The following is an 18,781-nucleotide window of genomic DNA, read 5'->3' on the forward strand; positions in this document are numbered from 1 at the left end:
GGTTTGGACCAAGCAGGCCCGTGTTCGATTTTTGACTTTTTGGGAAAATCTTTATAAAACCTACTTTCATGTATTAGAATTTATTCATTTAGCATTTATTGATATCGTTAAGCAAATTGTGGCTAGATACAAGCGAGTGGGTGGTGGAAACAAGAGGTAAAGCGGTAGTTGAGGCTTGAATTGTGTTCGTTGCATCGAGGTAAGTGTTTGGTCTAACCTTAGCTTGAGGGATTAAGAGTTGTGTCCTATTTTCTATTTGCTTCTTATCGAGTACGACGTATAAGCATGGTGACGAGTATCGATACGTTGATGTCAAGCATGACCGCTGGTCTTATATTGTGGTTTTCATGATTTTCGTTGATTATTCATGCCTTGATGAAGATTCCTAACTGTTGTATAAAGTTTGTGGAAAAAATTGTGACCTATGAACATTGAGGAGCGTTGACTCAAGTTGTATAGTGAAATTGTGAAAGTATAAGTGATAATCGAACCTCTAGAGCATTGGCTCGAGTTGTGAAGTGAATTGTAAAGTAAAATTGAGAAAGAGAAGAGGTCATTATGTTATCACCCTTGTCGGGCTATTGTTGATTTATTTGTTGTTTCCTTGCCGGGATTTAATTGTTTAATCGTTGTTCCCTTGCCAGGATTCTTATTGCAAATTTCCTTTATTTCCTCACCCTATTGTTTGTGATTATTGTTTGGGTGAGGAAGAGAGTTAAAACACGAAGGGTGATGCCGTGCATTGTTTGTTATTGTGAGAAAAGAGTGTAAAACACGAATGGTGATGCCGTGCCGCACGACGTACCATTCTGTGCCGATTCTATTGATTATATGGTGAGGAAAGAGAGTAAAGGCACGAAGGGTGATGCCGCGCACATTTTGATTATATGATTGTTTTGGTGAGGACGAGAGTAAAAGCACGAAGGGTGATGCTGTGCACATTTTTATTATATAACTGTTTTGGTGAGGCTGAGAGTAAAAACACGAAGGGTGATGCCGTGCAATTGTTGATTTCTGCTTCCTTGTTGGTATTCTAGTTATGTTGTTTCTTTCCTTATTTGATGCCTTCCTATTCGGAACTATTATCGCCCCCATAACATGTTTCCCCCTCCCACATTGGCTGGTTATTTCTGTATTTCTTTTCCGCTGTATATACATATGTGAACTGCACAGGTTTATTTGGTAGTCTGGTCCTAGCATCGTCACTACTTCGCCGAGGTTAGGCTAGACACTTACCAGCACATGGGGTCGGTTGTGCTGATGCTACACTCTGCACTGTGTGCATACCCAGGAGCAACTTTCGGACAGTAGTTGGAGTGCTTCCTTCAGTCCACTCGGAGACCCAAGGTAGACCTGTAGGCGTCCGCAGGCCCTAGCGTCACCCTCTATCTCTATTTCCTATTTCATTTCCTTTGTTCAGAAACAATGTATTGTATTTTTTCAGACCTTGTATATAGTAACTCTTAGATAGTTTGTGACACTGTGACACCGGGTTTTGGGTATTTGAGATTTTAAAAGTTGTAATAGACGTAGCCTTAAGATATATAATTGTTGACTTCCGCTTATTTATTTAAAATTTCGTTTTTATCATATTATCGACTTGTGTTTGTTAAACTGAAGCAAAAATAAAAGTGGCAAGTAGTTAGGGTTCGGTTTGCCTAGCTCCCATTAGTAGGCGCCATCACGACTCCTGATGGTGGGAAATCCGGATCGTGACAATAACAAGACTTGATTATTTTACAAATGCCTATATTTCTTATATAATACATTACTATAACAATTGCGTTAGGGGAAAGAAATTTTTCTACATTAAAATTGATAAAATATTGTATAGAATCAACAATGTCTCACTAGAAGCTAAATGGATATGATTAGCAATATTATCAGTTGAAAAGAATTATTAGAATAATTCGATTATAAGAAAATTATTAATAATTTTGTATCTAAAAAGGTTAGGAAAATAACCTTCAAATAAAAATATATAATATTTTTTTAAAATAAATTAAGGCCTTTTAGCAAGATTTTATTTTAGGCCCCAACAATGTGAACCGCCCCTGCTATTACTACACTTAGCCAGGGGCGAAACTAGAATTCTATTTATGAATTCGACAGAATATTTTGGTCAAAATTTTATATTTGTGTTAAAATTTTCACTAAATATATATAAATAATTTATTCTAAAAAGAATTTTAAAAAATCTTGAACTCAGAGTCTCAAAAGTAGTAATTAGATTCGCCTTTGCGAGGGGTAGTAAACAAGAAGGAAAAAAATTACTTGGCTGAAGAATTTGCCAAATGTAATGTAACCTTAAAGTTCCACAAGCGTCTAGGGTTACTTAAAATAAATAAAAAAAGCAAAAGAGAGGATTGACTTTCCATAAACGTCCAGAGTACTCCTTTATTGACTAATCCAAATCCGAATCCGAATAATAAAGAAATTGGAAAAAAATGGGACTCCCGTCGGTCGCAGTCAGTTAGCGGATTCCCTCCGTTTATACGCATTCAGAAATCACAACCCCTTCACCCGCCACCTTTTTTTCCTCCTTTACACGCTTCAATTCTCTCATTACTGATCCTCTGCACCAAACCTACGTACGTAAAGTACCTACATATAAACAACTTTACTTAGGTGAAGGAAATAGTAATCAAAATTTTTACTTTTATTTTCCTGAATTGTGGGTGACAGTGTTGAATTGGGAGTAGTTGTTCGCTATATTTGACTGATCTGAATCAATTAAAGAACTAGGGTTCGGAATTTTGTTGAATTTTAATTCCTTCGAGGAAGAGAATGCACCAGGATTCGGCGTCCGAGCAGGAACCGGATGATTCTGAATCTGAGCCCGACTTCGTAGAGCTCGATCCTACTGGTCGCTACGGTCGGGTCAGTTCTCACCTTCTACATACTTTTTTTTAAACCTTTATTTGGTATTTTGACAGAATTTGGCTATTTGTTACACTGACCGATCTGCTTCAATTATTTGCTGAATTTACTAGTTTTTTCCCGCTTTCTTCTTCTTCTTCTTACTAATTTGGTGATAATGGGGTTACATTACTGATTTTATTGCTTGTACTAGTGAATTTTATTAACTGTTTGCATTTGAATTATGGAGTTGTTTTTCCTGTTATGTGCAGTATAAGGAGGTTCTGGGAAAAGGAGCTTTTAAGAAAGTGTATCCTTTATCAAACACCTTTACATGCATATTATTTGCTTATCATTCTACTATTTTTTTTCTATAATGTTTGTTGTGAAGTGATATTCTGTCAATCCCTTGACTTATTATGGGGAAAATAGATATCGAGCTTTTGATGAATTGGAGGGAATAGAAGTAGCTTGGAACCAGGTTAAAGTGGCTGATCTCTTGAGGAATGCTGTGGACTTGGAGCGTCTTTATTCAGAAGTTCATTTGCTTAAAACCCTCAAGCACAAGAATATCATCAAATATTTCAACTCCTGGGTTGACACAAAGAATGAGAATATCAACATCATTACTGAAATATTCACTTCTGGGACTTTAAGACAGTATGTATTTTCTTGTTTGCTCACCCACACCCCAACAAACGTTCTCAATCGCATATACTCATTGTGTACACATGTGTAGATACCGTAAAAAACATAAGAAGGTTGATTTGCGAGCACTCAAGAATTGGTCTAGGCAGATATTGGAGGGACTGTCATATCTACATCGTCACGACCCTCCAGTTATTCATCGGGATCTCAAGTGCGACAACATTTTCGTCAATGGTAACCAAGGAGAGGTGAAAATCGGTGACTTGGGACTCGCAGCGATTCTTCGTAAGGCTCGTTCAGCTCATAGTGTCATTGGTGAGGTCTTGGTCCAATTTGCTAATTTCTGCATCTATCCAAGGTTGCAATTGTTTGTGTTGTTTAGATGGTATCTTAAGAGAGCAATTCTATATTTAATCTCAGGCACTCCGGAATTCATGGCACCAGAACTTTATGAGGAGGAATATAATGAGCTAGTAGATATCTATGCTTTTGGCATGTGCTTACTGGAGCTGGTGACTTTTGAATATCCATATGTCGAGTGTGCAAATGCTGCTCAGATATATAAGAAAGTGACAGCAGTAAGATCATATCTTTCTTGCCGTTTGTTATGTTCTCTGTTTCCTTGTTGTCCCTCAGACGTTATAACTGCATCCTTCATGTCTTGTGTGCTTGTGTATCAATAGAAATAGAACTGCACAAATGGCTGTTTTGGTTTCCAAAATTTGGTTCTGAAACTGCTGGGACCGAAGAGCCAATGCTGACCACTCATACAGCAGTTAGGTTTAATTCGATTCTGACTCATTTTGGTTCAGCTAAATTGGTTTGATAATTCAGTAAGTTCGGTCAATTGACTTTGGGCTCAACGATATGAATCATCTTTATATTCAGCTCTATTCAGGTCCATGTTATTCCAACAGTATAAGCAACTTCCGTTTAAGGCACTTTAGAAATTTTCTAAAACTAAAGGTCATCTAAGTCTTGAACTTATCCATACCTAGAACTAGTGTTAGTGTAACAATAATAATTACACTTTAATTGCTACTAGTTGATATTCCCTATATGGATCTTTGCTTCCATCGTGTTATCTTCTTAACTAAGTATTGTACTAAAATCACACATCTTAGGTTCAACACGTAGATGTGGTAAAATTCAGCGGATGATTGCTGAAGATACAGCAATAAAAGTTTTATTGTGTAGATTTTCACAAGTTTAAATTAGGTTTCATTTGAGGTACATAAGTGAAAATAATGGAGGCACCAATCAATGATGTAAAGATGTATTGAGATGGATGGTAGTGCTAGATGCCTTGCTAGGCAGTCACAAGGAACCGTATCCTCGCTCACATGGTGGCTAAATCTAGAGGGAAGGAGGGAGGGAGGGATCAATTCGGCAAAGAAAATGATTGGAAAAAGAGAAGGAGAAAGAAATCGGGAAAAATACACCATCAAAAACGGATATTTTGGCAGAGTGAAGGATCTGAAAAAGGGAAAGAGAAAAGAAATCTAGGTTAAGGTAAAAGAACATTGATAGGGAATCGTGGAAAAGATAAGTAAGAGGAAGAAATAGAGATAATTCTAAGGAGGAGAAAAAAGAAAGCGAGAGTAAAAAATACAAATATAGGAATCTGTAGAGATACTCAATCCACCTTGACCTTAACTACTCTATACCAAGACAATTGATATTGCTTCTGCTGTATTTTAATAATGGGAATCCATTGGGAGACTCATCGCTGTTCTTAACGGCTCTCTTAAGATGCGCTTAGAACCATAATCTAGGTGACTCTCGTTGGAGCTTCGCCTTACTTTGGTGGAGCTAGAAATCTTACTGATGCTGTTTGGTAGCTAGGAAACATTAAAAGGTCATAATCAATCCACCCTTTGATATTTTTTTTTGTTCGGGGTTGCTACTGGGAGGAGTCCAACTTTGATGATTTGATCCTGAGTGTTAGTTAACAATGTTAATTCTTCTATTGACTGTAGTTTTGATACTTTATTGATTGATCCAATGATGTATATATGTTCTAAAGTTGGTTTAGTTAACACTTGATTTCTTGTATCATTGATTTGTATTTACAAAGCTAAGATCTTGGTTATACCACGTTTGAAGGGAGTTAAGCCCGCATCATTGGCAAAAGTGAAGGATCCTCGAGTCAAAGCATTTATAGAAAAATGTATTGCAAAAGTTTCTGAGCGGCTGCCTGCTAATGAACTATTGATGGACCCCTTTCTTCAGTCAGATGAAGATTCTGGAAGTATATCTAGATCCTTGAGTTCCCACCCCATACATGCAGGTAACTAGAAGATTTCAGCTACACCCTATGCTGATATGTCTGGAAAAAATTGACACTTTTGGGATCTTGCAGATAAGAGTGATGACCAATCTGACAGTGGAAGAAGTCCCAAAGATCCTGTGGCTGAAGGAAGCAGAGATTTCACAGTGCAGGGCCAAAGAAAGGACCTAAACACAATTTTTCTTAAACTGCGAATAACTGATTCAACAGGTTATGCCTCGTCCCTTGTTTCTTCATCAAACTAAGACGAATCACTTCATTAGTTGTTTGACATTTGCCCTGCATCTCAGGTCATATTAGGAATATTCACTTCCCCTTTGATATTGAAGTTGATACAGCAAATGCTGTTGCTAGTGAAATGGTTGAGGAGTTGGACCTGACAGATCAAGACGTCTCTGCTATTGCTGATATGATTGATTCTGAGATCCGGTCATATATCCCAGATTGGGAACCAAAAGAATGTTCTAGCAATCACATTACTGATGAAGTTACTCTTTCTGAGGGCAGTACCTCTGAAGCTCGTGAAGTTGCTCCTTCTGAGAGCAGTACCTCTGGAGCTCGTGAGGATGTTTCCCCCTCAACAATTGACTCCACTCCTTCTGGTGGTCTTGTGTTGGAAAGACTTCCTTCAGGTCGTAAGTACTGGTCTGATTCACCAAAAGCAACCAGTAGTGCGAGCTCTCCGCTCAGACCGGGGCCTTCAAATCTGTCACAGGCAGATTCACCAATTGCCGAGGGTAGCTGGACTGACGAAAATGAACAATCATCTGTCAGCCGGAAAGAGGGAAGCAGTTCAGGTGATGATGCTTTTGAGCATGAAGAGAATGAAACTGAAAATGATATGGATGAAGAGGCTGGTGTATTTCCCAATTCAAACACAGGTGATAAGAACCAGTCTGCTGATTTAATTTCTGAGACCGAGTGTCATTCGTTAGAGGCAAGAAACAATCATCTCAGTAAGAACTGTTCGGCTGACATTGGAGAAATTGTGGAGAAACTTGAGAAGCTGCTAGAAAAGCAGCAGAAGGAGCTAGACGGGCTCAGAGCGAAACATGACTTGGCTATCTCAGATTTTATGAACAAACTTCCTTCTGAGTTACACAGCAGAGTGCGTGCTATTTGTGGTCATAAATTGTCTCCCCATAGGCTGCACTATGAAAGAGGCTGCTCGATTACAAACTCTGCAGACCCAAGCCCCTCTTTTCAGATGTAAGTTATGCTGTCTTTTCTTTTGCTATTTAACTGTGGATATAACTGCCGACTGTTCTTTGAATGTGCCAATCATGTTACTTTTGATTGACTGTTACTGCCGATTATGTTACTTATCCTGAAAGATTTCAAGATATTCCAGAATGCTGAAAAATATTAGAGCTTCTGGCAATGGTTACAAGCAAAATTCAGTAGCTGGGAGTTTTTTGAATGGACCTATATTTAGACGCTGTTTCAGCTCTGTCAAGGGCAACATCAGTTCAGGATTGGGAATTGCCGTAATTTTGAAAGAGGAGGCAGGAGAGTGATCTGTCAGTGAGTGGTGCTTCAATTTGCCTTTTGGTGAGTTTATTGTTAGATGACATATTCAAACTTACGCTGTTCACGAAGAGTAGATTCCGTAGTCCTTCAGAAGGTTTTGTTGACCCGTTGGAACGGTTTGAAATCTCATATTCACGTATGGGATGCCTCAAGCTGCAGCGACAATAGGTTCTTGCATTTTCGTGATGTGTATACTTGTACATATTTACATTTGTATTTAGCAAAGGTCAATTGGTTTGAAATCATTCCTGTTGAGATTTACCTTCATAGGTTTCTTTAACTTTATCAGATATGTTCTATAGACCCGTAAAGAGTTACTTTGGTTGTGAGATTATCATTAGTTTGCGAGATAATTTGATCTCTTAAGCGGATGGCTAATGTTTAATGTTGTCCCTTTTATTTTTGTTTTTACATGATAATATGATGAACAAATGATTTGTTATTCATCGAATCAATGACAGTTCATTGATATATATCGTTGCTTGGCTGATGATGAAGAACTGTGTGACTGACTAATTGTTTGATACGCAATTGAAGAGATGACAGTTTGTATTCCGAGTTTTGGTTCTCTTCCATACGAAATTATTGCAAGTGAAGTTCGAGAGTTGTGCAACGTTAAGCAATCTCTCCCTCTGTGTGTGTATGGCTGCAATTGGCGAATTGAACTCAAACCAACCTCCTGCAACCTTTATAGCATGCCAAATTGAATGACCATTTTGTTTCCTTCCCGTATTCGTGTATTATTTTTTAGACTCAGTCAATCACATATTACTCCGTTTCAATTTAGATGAGGTAGTTTTGACATGAAATTTAAGGAAAAAAAAAGAATACTTTTGAAACTTCAAAAGTAGTCTTAAAAGCTTAATGTGTAAAGGATTTGTGGGGCCATGATATTTATGTGGTTATAAAAGCTTTTCAATTAAGGATAAAATAATTAAAATGAAAGTTTAAAATTGAATTATTTCCAATTGTAGAAATGTATCATCTTTTTGAAATGGACAAATAAGAAAAGTGTGTTATCTAAATTGAGCCGGAGGAGTAATAAATTGGACACTACTATATATTGACACAGGTTTTAAGATATTCAGTTTGGAAAAGAAGAAGGGGGGAAATTTTAAAGAAACGGGGTGATCAATAGGTGCAAGATCAGAGTGGCCTGTAACACTCAAAACTAGAGTACCTGAAGTAGAAACGTGGCCCAAAGAGAGACTCTAATGAATGAATCACTTTCAATCATTTTCTTTCGTTTGAGCCACAGAATTGGAGCTCTCCTTCATAGCATTACTCGTGCAAAAATCGCCACCATTGTACTACTATATTGTCTAATATCATAAAAAATTCAAATAGCGTATGCACTTGTGGTCAATGACAACAAAATGCAATAATCTTCTTTACTTTTTTACTTTAGCGGGTTTTCTTTATACCAGACATATTTCGAGTTAATTGTTTAACTTATTTATTTAAAATAGATACATACATAGACATTATATATTTTAAATATGCTTATTGCGCATATCACATTAAATTAACTTTAAGCCATCACAACATATTCGTGAAATTGATTAGTTTTAAATTATTTATTTCAAAATTAAACATGTAAACATCAAATCAATGTATAACATTAACACCAAATAGGGGCCAATAAACTTTTTAATATCCAATTGGTTAAACACTGGATAAATTGTTTCCCATGGTAAAACACTAAAACTTACTCAAAACATATAGAATTCTTATAAATTAACGTAAACCAAATAATTAAAAAATCGATCTTCATATTGCAGAAAAACATGGATTTTATATATGTAGTTTTAAAAAAAGAAAAAGAAAAAGAAAAAATGTTTCCCTGCCCCTAATTCCCAAGAGGAAAGTTGTTGCCGCAGCGTAGTGTTATCCAAATAGGTAGAAATGGATAGAAAAATCCCCCCAAAATGAGTATATGAGCGGCCCTATTTTTTCCTTCCAAGGGATATAACACTATTATCCCCTTCTCCTCATTTTTCTTTCAAATCCCAATTCTCACTCGCTCTATCCTTAACTCTCTTTTCTCTCCCAACTTCAATCTCCGGCCATGGCTTCAATTTCAGCAGCCACCGCCACCTCCTCCACTAAGCTTGTATCATCCAACTCCACCAATCCTCTTCTTCCTTCCTCCACTAAACCCTCTAAGCTTATCCTATCCTCTTCCTTTACCCCTAATTGTTCCACCCTTTTCCTCCACTCACCCGCTACCCCTTCTTCTACTGCCACCCATCGCCACCGCCGTTTTACTGTCCGCGCTGCCCGTGGCAAATTCGAGCGGAAAAAACCCCATGTCAACATCGGTACTATTGGCCATGTTGACCACGGAAAGACTACTCTCACCGCTGCTTTAACCATGGCTCTTGCTTCTATGGGAAACTCCGCCCCTAAGAAATACGACGAAATTGATGCCGCCCCAGAAGAGCGTGCTCGTGGTATTACTATTAACACTGCTACTGTTGAGTACGAGACTGAGAACCGTCACTACGCCCACGTGGATTGCCCTGGTCACGCTGATTATGTCAAGAATATGATTACCGGTGCTGCCCAAATGGACGGCGCTATTCTTGTTTGTTCAGGTGCTGATGGTCCCATGCCACAGACTAAGGAACACATTTTGCTTGCTAAGCAAGTAGGTGTCCCCAACATGGTTGTGTTCTTGAACAAACAAGATCAGGTTGATGATGAGGAGCTGCTTCAGCTTGTTGAGTTGGAGGTAAGAGAGTTATTGTCAAGTTATGAGTTTCCTGGTGATGATATTCCTATTATTTCTGGCTCTGCTCTTTTGGCTTTAGAGGCTTTGATGGCTAATCCTAGTATTAAGAGAGGTGAAAATCAATGGGTTGATAAGATATATGAGTTGATGGACGCTGTTGATAGTTATATTCCTATTCCAGTTAGGCAAACTGAATTGCCTTTCTTGATGGCTATTGAAGATGTGTTTTCCATTACTGGTAGAGGTACTGTGGCGACGGGGAGGGTAGAGAGAGGGACTGTTAGGATTGGAGACACTGTTGATATTGTAGGTTTGAAGGACACTAGGAGTACTACCGTGACGGGTGTTGAGATGTTTCAAAAGATTTTGGATGAAGCAATGGCTGGAGACAATGTGGGGTTGTTGTTGAGAGGTATTCAAAAGATTGATATTCAGAGAGGAATGGTGTTGGCAAAACCCGGAACAATTACCCCTCACACCAAGTTTGAAGCGATTGTGTATGTGTTGAAGAAGGAGGAGGGTGGTAGGCATTCCCCCTTCTTTTCAGGGTACAGGCCTCAGTTTTACATGAGGACTACTGATGTGACCGGAAAGGTTACTTCCATTACGACTGATAAAGGAGAGGAATCTAAGATGGTCATGCCTGGTGATCGTGTGAACTTGGTGGTTGAGCTCATTATGCCGGTGGCTTGTGAGCAAGGGATGAGATTTGCCATCAGGGAAGGAGGAAAGACTGTTGGAGCTGGTGTCATTCAGAAAATTATCGAGTGATCAACCAATAGCGGAGCAATTTCCCTTCAAATGGTCTGGTCCCTGTCACACAGTATTTTTAATCCATTGTCATATATGCAGCTTTTTGGTTACTTTTTTCTTATCTTTTAGAATCCTAGTTCAGTTGGAGAAATCTTGTTATAAGTCAATCCTAGTGGACCTTTGCGAGTTTGCTTCAGTTTCGTGCTTTGTTTTTTCATTTGTTTGCAAGGATGGAGAACATTTTGTCTCTTGTGCATCTTACTTTCTGCCAGAACAAATTCATATTGTGTTTGAAACTCGAGTTTAACATGCTAATGAAATTAGGTGCATTTGATATTTGTTTTGACGAATTGATGCTGCTAGGAAACACCCAAAAAAAAAGATTACTGAGATGTTTTCTTTACCAACATATGTCGTTCAAAAACTAAAATTGATGGACATGAGCTGACCCTGTAAGGAAAATATTGTAACAGAACCTCATAAGACTTAAGTTTAGTGATGCTTAATTGTTATTCTCAATTCTGGCTTTAATCCCTGAGTAGAACAATCTGAAATGATCAGTTGGTTCTGTCTTGGAATTCCTAGACAATGGTCTTTATTTATGTACATGAGCATCGTAGAAATTACACTATTAGACATGTCATATACCTATTGCTTATTATCCTTGGAGTGAGATGGTTCGTTCATGCTTGATGCTGTAAGCATGCTTGAAAGATATTCTAGCTGGCTGTTATACTAGGAAGCCTGTTTTACTAAGCTGAGCTAATGAATGAGATTATGTGTTTGATGCCTCTGGATTCAACCTCTGATGTGGAGTTGATTGTTTGTAGCATCTGGTGAAAATGAACGTCATAGCATGTAATTTGTTATATAATGTGATGTTTACTGTTTTTTAAGTGGTATAAGTCAAGCTGTTGAACCGAGCTTTTTCTTAAAATCCCCTATCAACTGCAGCTTTGCAGTCCTTTAGCTCTGAATCAAACAAGCACAACTCCTGTTGCCACGAATTGTAGAGCAACATTTCTTCAGATATTTTTAGTTTGATGTCATTTGTGATGGCAAGTCCTGTTAAGTCCACATATTTCTTCCTCCTCCCTTCTGCACCCTTTGCATGTCACCCATGAGTTATGGTGTTGTTTCAGGGTTATTTGGCTAGTTATTATTCCTGTACTCTGGTGTATTGAAATTAGGGTCTCAAATCTAAACACAACTATTATCACTAAGGTGCAATCAGCTTCTTTTTGCCTTATCAAGCATAGCTACTATTGCTGAATGATGATATAGAAGATTAGGATTACTTGCATGGCCTTTGTATTTGCGCATAAAATGTCATAAATAACTTGTTTGGATAAGTTTCAAAGATCTGCACTTTGCTTATCATCTTTCATTTCCCTACTTAGCATGGTATTCAGTTTGTGATGCAACGGTGGTCGAAAGGAGCAATCTGTCTGTATTCAGTCAAATGATGTTGGCTGAATACACGTGGGCCATCAATATCATTAATCTTGTTATTTTTCACGGTTCGGAACAGTGGTCTGTCAAAGAGCTAGTTAATTGTCGATGTTGCTGAATTTGGCAAGTGATGCTGGAACATCTAGGCTTGAAAAGAGATTTTAAATAATGAGAATAGAGTTTACGTAGATGGAGCATGCCAGTAATATTGCGATGGACCATCTGCTACCTCCCACCAGCGACGGGTACCAGGTAACTCTATCCACCAAGTCTTGGATAGATGAGAAGAAATCATCTAGTGGTTTTTGCCCCTGCTGGGACTTGAACCTGAGACCTCTTGGTTCTCACCCACTTGATTGACCACTAGGCCACACCCTTGGATGAGCGATGGACCATCGTTGTCCAGTGTTTGATGCTCGTCAGTTTACTTACCAGTGAGGCATCCATGGTGGGGGAGGGGATTGTTTTTTTGCTGAATATTCTGGTTGGTGTTTGTTAATCTTACTGGACTTGCAAGTGTTTGAAAACTAGTTTGGGATTGAGCTATGTTTGATTGATTGATACCTTTGGTTACCTGTTGATGATCATGGTCAGTGTGTAGACATTTGGAGTTCTCTTAGTTCTTGTGCTACCTCATGATATGATCTTTTCTGAATTAGTGATTCGATGGTTTTTCTCTTGACCAATTATTTTCGAAATTCAGTTAACCAAGCTGGATTTTGGTATCATTGTATGTATCTATTTTTAAAACATCGGTCTATTGGTAAAATGTTAACCTTCACAGCTTCCCTTATGATTGCCAACATAAGTACAACCAGCAACTATGGGGTATCTTGATAGGTGTTGTTCGTTAAATGTAGTTGACTCATCGCAAGAAGTCAGTAACAGTGTAAAGATTCGCAGCTCAAAGTTTTATTCGTTAAGATTAGAATGTAGATGTTTTAATGAGAGCTAATCAAAGCTGAAAGAGCTTTTCCTATCTGGTGTTTCTGCTTTTGGGTTGCAGCAAAGGTGACCAGTTCTGCTTATGGAATCAGGTAAAATGCTCTGGATTCAGCTCTCCCTGACTTATTAGTATCATCTTGAAAGATAAAGTAAAACAGGTATAGGAAAACTGAAACTGTACAGTTGGATCAACAGGAGACTGGAGAACCAGTAGCTAATATAGGTGGTCTTTTGGTAGACGACCAAGCTTATTACTTAACTATGAGTCTATGAGAGTAATACTTCATTCGAAAATTAAGAACCTCAGATTCTGGTGGTATGTGACATTTAAGCACCTCTGAAAATTGGAAAAAATTAAAAAGGGGTGATGCTCATACTCTCTCTGTTAAAACAATTTGTCCAAACAACTTACAATCGCCCTTCTCATTGTTAGTCCTTTTACCAAAATGTTGTCTAAACAAGTTGATGACTACGTTAAAGGAAAATTTCGTTTCAGTCTACTCCTTCATCTGCGGGTTAAGCTGTCAACCAGTTTGCCCAATTGAACCAGAATATTTTTCTCTCAGTGCAACAGATTACAATGTTGGCCCCTTCAACAAACGATTTATTTTTGAAATGGTTCAATTTGTATTCAGATATAGCCAGCCATATAGGAGATAATAACCAGCACATATTAAAGAAATGTTAAAATGTTCACTGCGTACTTGTCAAAGCCAATTTGCCAACTTCTGTTGAGTTTTTTTTTTTTTGGTTTCCCACCCGGTATCATGTACTCGCATTGGAGCCTGACTATATCCGGATTCACGCCGCATATGAACACAGGGCTCGAACTCGAGACCTCTGGTTAAGGGAAGAGCAGTTCCGTCCACTGCATCACATCCTTTGGTGGTAACTTCTGTTAAGTTGTTAGGCAGCATGAAAATTTTATAACGTTTGGTTTAAAAAAAGCATTTTAAGAAAATGAATATATTACTCCGTAGTCCTTACTATACACTCTCCATAGAAATTTCTTATATCACGAAAGTGTCTAAAGATGACGAGAAGGATATAAGTAGCATAAGTGGTGTGATATGCCCCTGAGGACAAATGAGAGACATTAACATATTTCAGTTTGCACTTAAATTGATCCATGACAGATAGTACGCAGTGCATGTGTTTTCGTGTAAATAGTTTCTAGCCACAAATAATGTAATTAGATATTCCGAGACTTTAGCTAGTAATGGGATACATATAGCACCTACATGTTTTTTGTGAAGAATTATTCTCATACATATGCTCTAATACTAAAAGCTGTTCTCTTCGTTGGGTTGAATCCTCCGGCTGGTTATGCATATCTTAGAAGATAGTTGAAGCAATAATCTCTTGAAGAAATGCAGCTCTTTGCCTTTTCTCTTCATACTGTTCTTCTTGGGCTGGATCACATACTGGCAGCTTGCTGCTACAAAGAAAATAGATTCATGTCATCCTACTGTCACTGTCACAGCCATGATTAATTGCACTACTAGTTCCCTCTTGACACCCTTCTTCTCTGGGATGTTAATAGGGTAGTGGGAAGAGGGGTTCAACAGGAAAAAGTAAAATTCTTTATCTATCTATATAATTATACAGCCAAAACCTAGGCACATCAACAGTTGAGAAATCTCTAGTGTCTCCTGCCTGTCCAAATTAAGCAATTCACAGAGCAATAATTTGTCATAACAATGATAGCTCAGGAATGTCCATTTTGGTATCACTCAGCATTTAATTTTAAGGGCTTAGGGTAGAATTCATAGGACATTTCAAACAATGGTACCTTTTGTTTCATGTTTAAGGTGTCCATCACTGCCCGTTTCATCACCACAGTTGATCATCTTTTACTCACACAAGGATTCTTTGCTACTAGTACCATTGGGCTCTGGCTGTCTTCTTGTATGCCAAAGACGTAAGTCCAAACTTCAACATGATGGGGGCATTAAAGAATACACCCAGAAAGAGGCCGAATCTACTTTGAAGGGCATGCATTGGTTTCTCAAATGAGGAAAGAGCACCCACCTACATACATACTCTGTTTATTCCAGTGACAACTAATATTGGAAGGTACACTTTTTAGTAGGAATTGCAAGTTTGCTTCCATGTTATTTCACGTTTAGCACTAGTGATTCCAGTTGTTTTTATGGTAAATTTGCAGGAAAGCTGAGATTAAATGAATAAATAAGTAATTATACGCATGCATATCAAATAAGATTTCCTTAATTGGTACCTTTCTACATCAGGAGCAGCAGCAACACTACCAGGAGACTCATCTAGTAGACCATCTTTAGAATCAGAATGAGCCGTACTGCATAGAAATGGCAGCAGAAGGGGATCAGGAGCAGGTTCTTGTACATTGTAGCGGCCAACCATTAAATTTGTGCACAAGAATGAATTTATTTCATGGGGGTCCTTGCCACTTATTGCTGAAGTATTGTTCCAGAAGTTAGACTTCTGGTATCTTCTCCTCCTCTGCAAAACAAGGTGGGAAAAGGGAGGTTTGCTTACTCATTAGGTGCTAATAATCATATATTTATGTACTATTTCTTATTGAAATATGCTTACCTTTACTGATTGTGCATGCTGCAATGTAAAATGCCCCAGAGGATCTTTACCTAAATTTGCAGCACATACGGGACAAACCTGTTCAAGACAACAAGAGGAAAAATATCGGGAAAGTTTGAGAAGTTTCTGAAGTAAGCAGACGCTAGTATTTTTCATTGTTCATTTCCCATTTGACACAACACACATGTTCTTAAAGAAAGTAACATAAGAAACAACTATCAGATGTCTGCATTACCGCGTTTCTAAAGTCAAAGCAATGCTCTTCTTGCAAATGGTTGCAAAGCATCTGGACTTCAATTTCTACATAACAGAAAGGGCAAGGGAACCAGGCCCGAACATCCTCTTCTTCTGCAGTATTATCCACATTTGAGAGATTATCTGCTTGAGAAACCATCATTAGCGTTGAACTATAGGAACTAAATTACGATAGCAAATAGTTCTGGCATAAATAAGTAGAATGGCTAGTCATCTACCCCATGGTTATTTGTTGGAAGTCTGAATCTTTTTCAAGTCAAAAAGGTGAAATGGAAAATGAATCCATCCATAGGGTAGATGTTGGAAGTCTGACTCATTTTCTCACTTAAAATTACCCCCCTACTCATGAAATCTTACCAAAAGTGAGTTGGGAGAGAAGAGTAAAGTAAAGAGTTAAGCATCTGCAAATATGATAAAGTCTCTCAAGAATCTTTCTGGTCCTAAAACCTCATTCAACCACACAATACCCTCCTCAAAGAAGAAAGCAAAGATAACTGATAAATCCAAATATGTTGAGTCGCACATATTATGATCTTCTACATCCCGTGTCTTCAAGTTTTATCATTTGCTCATCTTCTTCATGCAAAGGTACCTCGAGAAGGGTATAACTAATTTGGAATGTTTTCTTCATTATTTAGCCTTACTCAGTAGAACAGGATTTTCAAGAAGTGTTTAAAGTTCTCATGACTCAAAGAGAACACGAAATGTATATGCATATTAGGAGAGAGCTTCTTCTATCGTGATTTTAAGTTTGTTAGTTTCTCCTTCAAAACTTCCAAATTGGTTTATTTATACTATATTTTCTAGCTATTCATGTCATTCATCATTTTCAAATATTATTATTCCTAACACAAGCCAATCAAGCTTCGATTGAATTTCTTTTCCAACTGACTAACCAACTCCAACAACATATGTAACTGTATAATAACAGATCAAGAAAAGAAGTATATAGTTAAACTATTTAAAATGAATATCTTAAGAAAAGGAAAAGAAAAAAGTATAATACTCCTAAATCTGGCAAGTGAAGGAATGGAAGTATAGTATGTTTACCAATTAATGAACAAGCCAACATAAAAAAAAACATCTACTTTAATCCAAAAATAGTCAAAGATCATTATAGCTTGTTTGGCTGCCAAACTTATTTTTGGCCAAAAGTGTTTTTTTTTCTTTTCCAAAAGCACTTTTGGCCAAGCTGAAGGAAAAAGTGCTTTTGAAAAGAAGTAGAAGCAGTTTTGGAAAAACAGAAAAAAGTAACTTTTCTCCGAAAGATTGCTTCTCATCAAACGTACTTTTGAGAAAAGCCCTTTAAAAAAAAAAGGCTCCTCAAAATAAGTTATTTTTGCAGCTTGGCCAAACGAGCTATTAGAATCTGTACTTAAAAACTCCTGTGACAGTGTGACTGACTGAAATGGGACTTAAAAAGCTATGGCAGGAAGTCAGAACAGTTCCTAAGACAAAAACGTGAGATGCAATTTGATAAATACCAGAATTACTGAGATGGTTTGTTTGGACAGCAGAGAGGTGTCTAGCTGAATTTATTCTTGCTGCGCAAAAGTCCAAATCCATTTTCCACAAATTTCTCTCTTTTTTCTTGGATTACGATAGTACAAGTCACCTTCTTATTCTTCTAATCCAAGCAAAGAATAAAGGGCTTACAGATTGTTCAATAAATAGCTAAAGCCAGCCAAATCAACAAAAGTTTTGGACAGAGATGGTTCTAAAGATTTAAGAAGAAAGGAAAAGGAGTGTGGCTGCTGCTTTTCCTAATATGTGTTAGATGATGGGAAGTTGTGTTGTACTAGTAATTTGTATTTTAGCAGTGGAAATATTGTATACAAAGAGACAGGTGGGTGGGGTCAGAGATTTTGGAAAGCTTTTCTGACACACAAATGCTATAGTGTTATATATATTCTTGACACGTGTTGCTATCTCAGTGGTAAATTTTCACTGACAAAATTCCCACTGTTTACTGGACTGGTAATTATTTGAGTTAGATCTGGACATCTGGTTAACACATTTTCTTTCATTCCTTCAAAATGGTAACTTAGGAAGAAATTTGTATAACTAGTGAATCACAATGTACTTAATAGTCAAGTAATTAGGGGTCGTTTGGTAGAGTGCATAAGAATAATTCTTAATAGGGTGTATTAATAATACTGATATTAGTTATGCTGACATATTTCTTATTCATTATTTGGTTTGATATATTAAAGCATTGCACAATTTCTAAAAGTGTTGTTTACAAAAATATCCTCACAATCATTCCATCACTTTATCTTTTTGGAAGAAATATATGTTGAGGAATGTTTTTATATAAAAAAGATTTTAAAAATTTATTTGATTTGTCTACCTATATTGTCGTATAAAACTTAATATTTATTTATAAAAAAAATATGCTAAGTATTTATTTATTTACTAGAGATATAATTTTGTTTTCTCACTTTCATGGATTATTGCAAACTTGCATAAATATAATAGCATCTTTTAATCAAGCGTAAATTTTGAAGGAAAATTATGTTTTTAACTAAGTTAATGCATGCATTAAAATCCATTACATTGTTAATACCATGGTTTCTTATGCATTAGTTATGCATATGATAATACTAAATAGGGTGTATCTTGCAAAAAAATACATAAATTCAAAAAGTATACCAAACAAAGTATTACTAATACACAAAAATAGTACTTGCATTATTTTAACTAATGCTTCCTACCAAACGATCCTTAGTATTCGGCATATT

The 18,781-nt window shown here is 37.3% G+C and overlaps 3 protein-coding genes across 7 annotated transcripts; 2 read left to right on the top strand and 1 right to left on the bottom strand.

Annotated features, from left to right (window-relative positions):
- Nucleotides 1-2,410: 2,410 nt before the first annotated feature.
- LOC104228340 (probable serine/threonine-protein kinase WNK3) lies at nt 2,411-7,817 on the top strand. Of its 2 annotated transcripts, XM_009780788.2 has the most exons (9): nt 2,413-2,880; nt 3,132-3,169; nt 3,292-3,519; nt 3,599-3,822; nt 3,928-4,085; nt 5,614-5,797; nt 5,870-6,007; nt 6,088-7,006; nt 7,140-7,817. In XM_009780788.2, exons 1-9 carry the CDS (start codon nt 2,788-2,790, stop codon nt 7,312-7,314), a joined length of 2,157 nt encoding a protein of 718 aa, XP_009779090.1. In that variant the 5' UTR covers nt 2,413-2,787; the 3' UTR covers nt 7,315-7,817. The 2 variants fall into 2 exon arrangements, with proteins under 2 accessions (XP_009779088.1, XP_009779090.1); XM_009780786.2 differs by having other exon boundaries at nt 2,411-2,880; nt 3,599-4,085.
- A 1,461-nt stretch (nt 7,818-9,278) lies between these two features.
- LOC104228341 (elongation factor TuA, chloroplastic) lies at nt 9,279-11,125 on the top strand. The gene has a single exon (NM_001425495.1). The coding sequence runs from the start codon at nt 9,396-9,398 to the stop codon at nt 10,830-10,832; it is 1,437 nt and encodes a 478-aa protein (NP_001412424.1). The 5' UTR covers nt 9,279-9,395; the 3' UTR covers nt 10,833-11,125.
- Nucleotides 11,126-14,298: 3,173 nt separating this feature from the next.
- LOC104228342 (protein DEHYDRATION-INDUCED 19 homolog 5-like) lies at nt 14,299-17,832 on the bottom strand. 4 transcript variants are annotated; one of them, XR_711323.2, is made up of 6 exons: nt 17,525-17,832; nt 16,021-16,163; nt 15,786-15,863; nt 15,451-15,692; nt 15,004-15,242; nt 14,563-14,646 (listed from the first exon to the last, which is right to left on the bottom strand). XR_711323.2 is itself a non-coding variant. In XM_009780794.2 (5 exons), the coding sequence occupies exons 1-5, from the start codon at nt 17,604-17,606 to the stop codon at nt 14,547-14,549; spliced, it is 645 nt and encodes a 214-aa protein (XP_009779096.1). In that variant the 5' UTR covers nt 17,607-17,832; the 3' UTR covers nt 14,299-14,546. The 4 variants fall into 4 exon arrangements, 2 of the variants coding, with proteins under 2 accessions (XP_009779096.1, XP_009779095.1); XR_711324.2 differs by having other exon boundaries at nt 14,568-14,649; XM_009780794.2 differs by lacking the exon at nt 15,004-15,242 and having other exon boundaries at nt 14,299-14,646.
- Nucleotides 17,833-18,781: the final 949 nt, after the last annotated feature.

This window comes from Nicotiana sylvestris, chromosome 3 (assembly GCF_000393655.2).
Source record: "Nicotiana sylvestris chromosome 3, ASM39365v2, whole genome shotgun sequence".
Classification (NCBI taxonomy): Eukaryota; Viridiplantae; Streptophyta; class Magnoliopsida; order Solanales; family Solanaceae; genus Nicotiana; species Nicotiana sylvestris.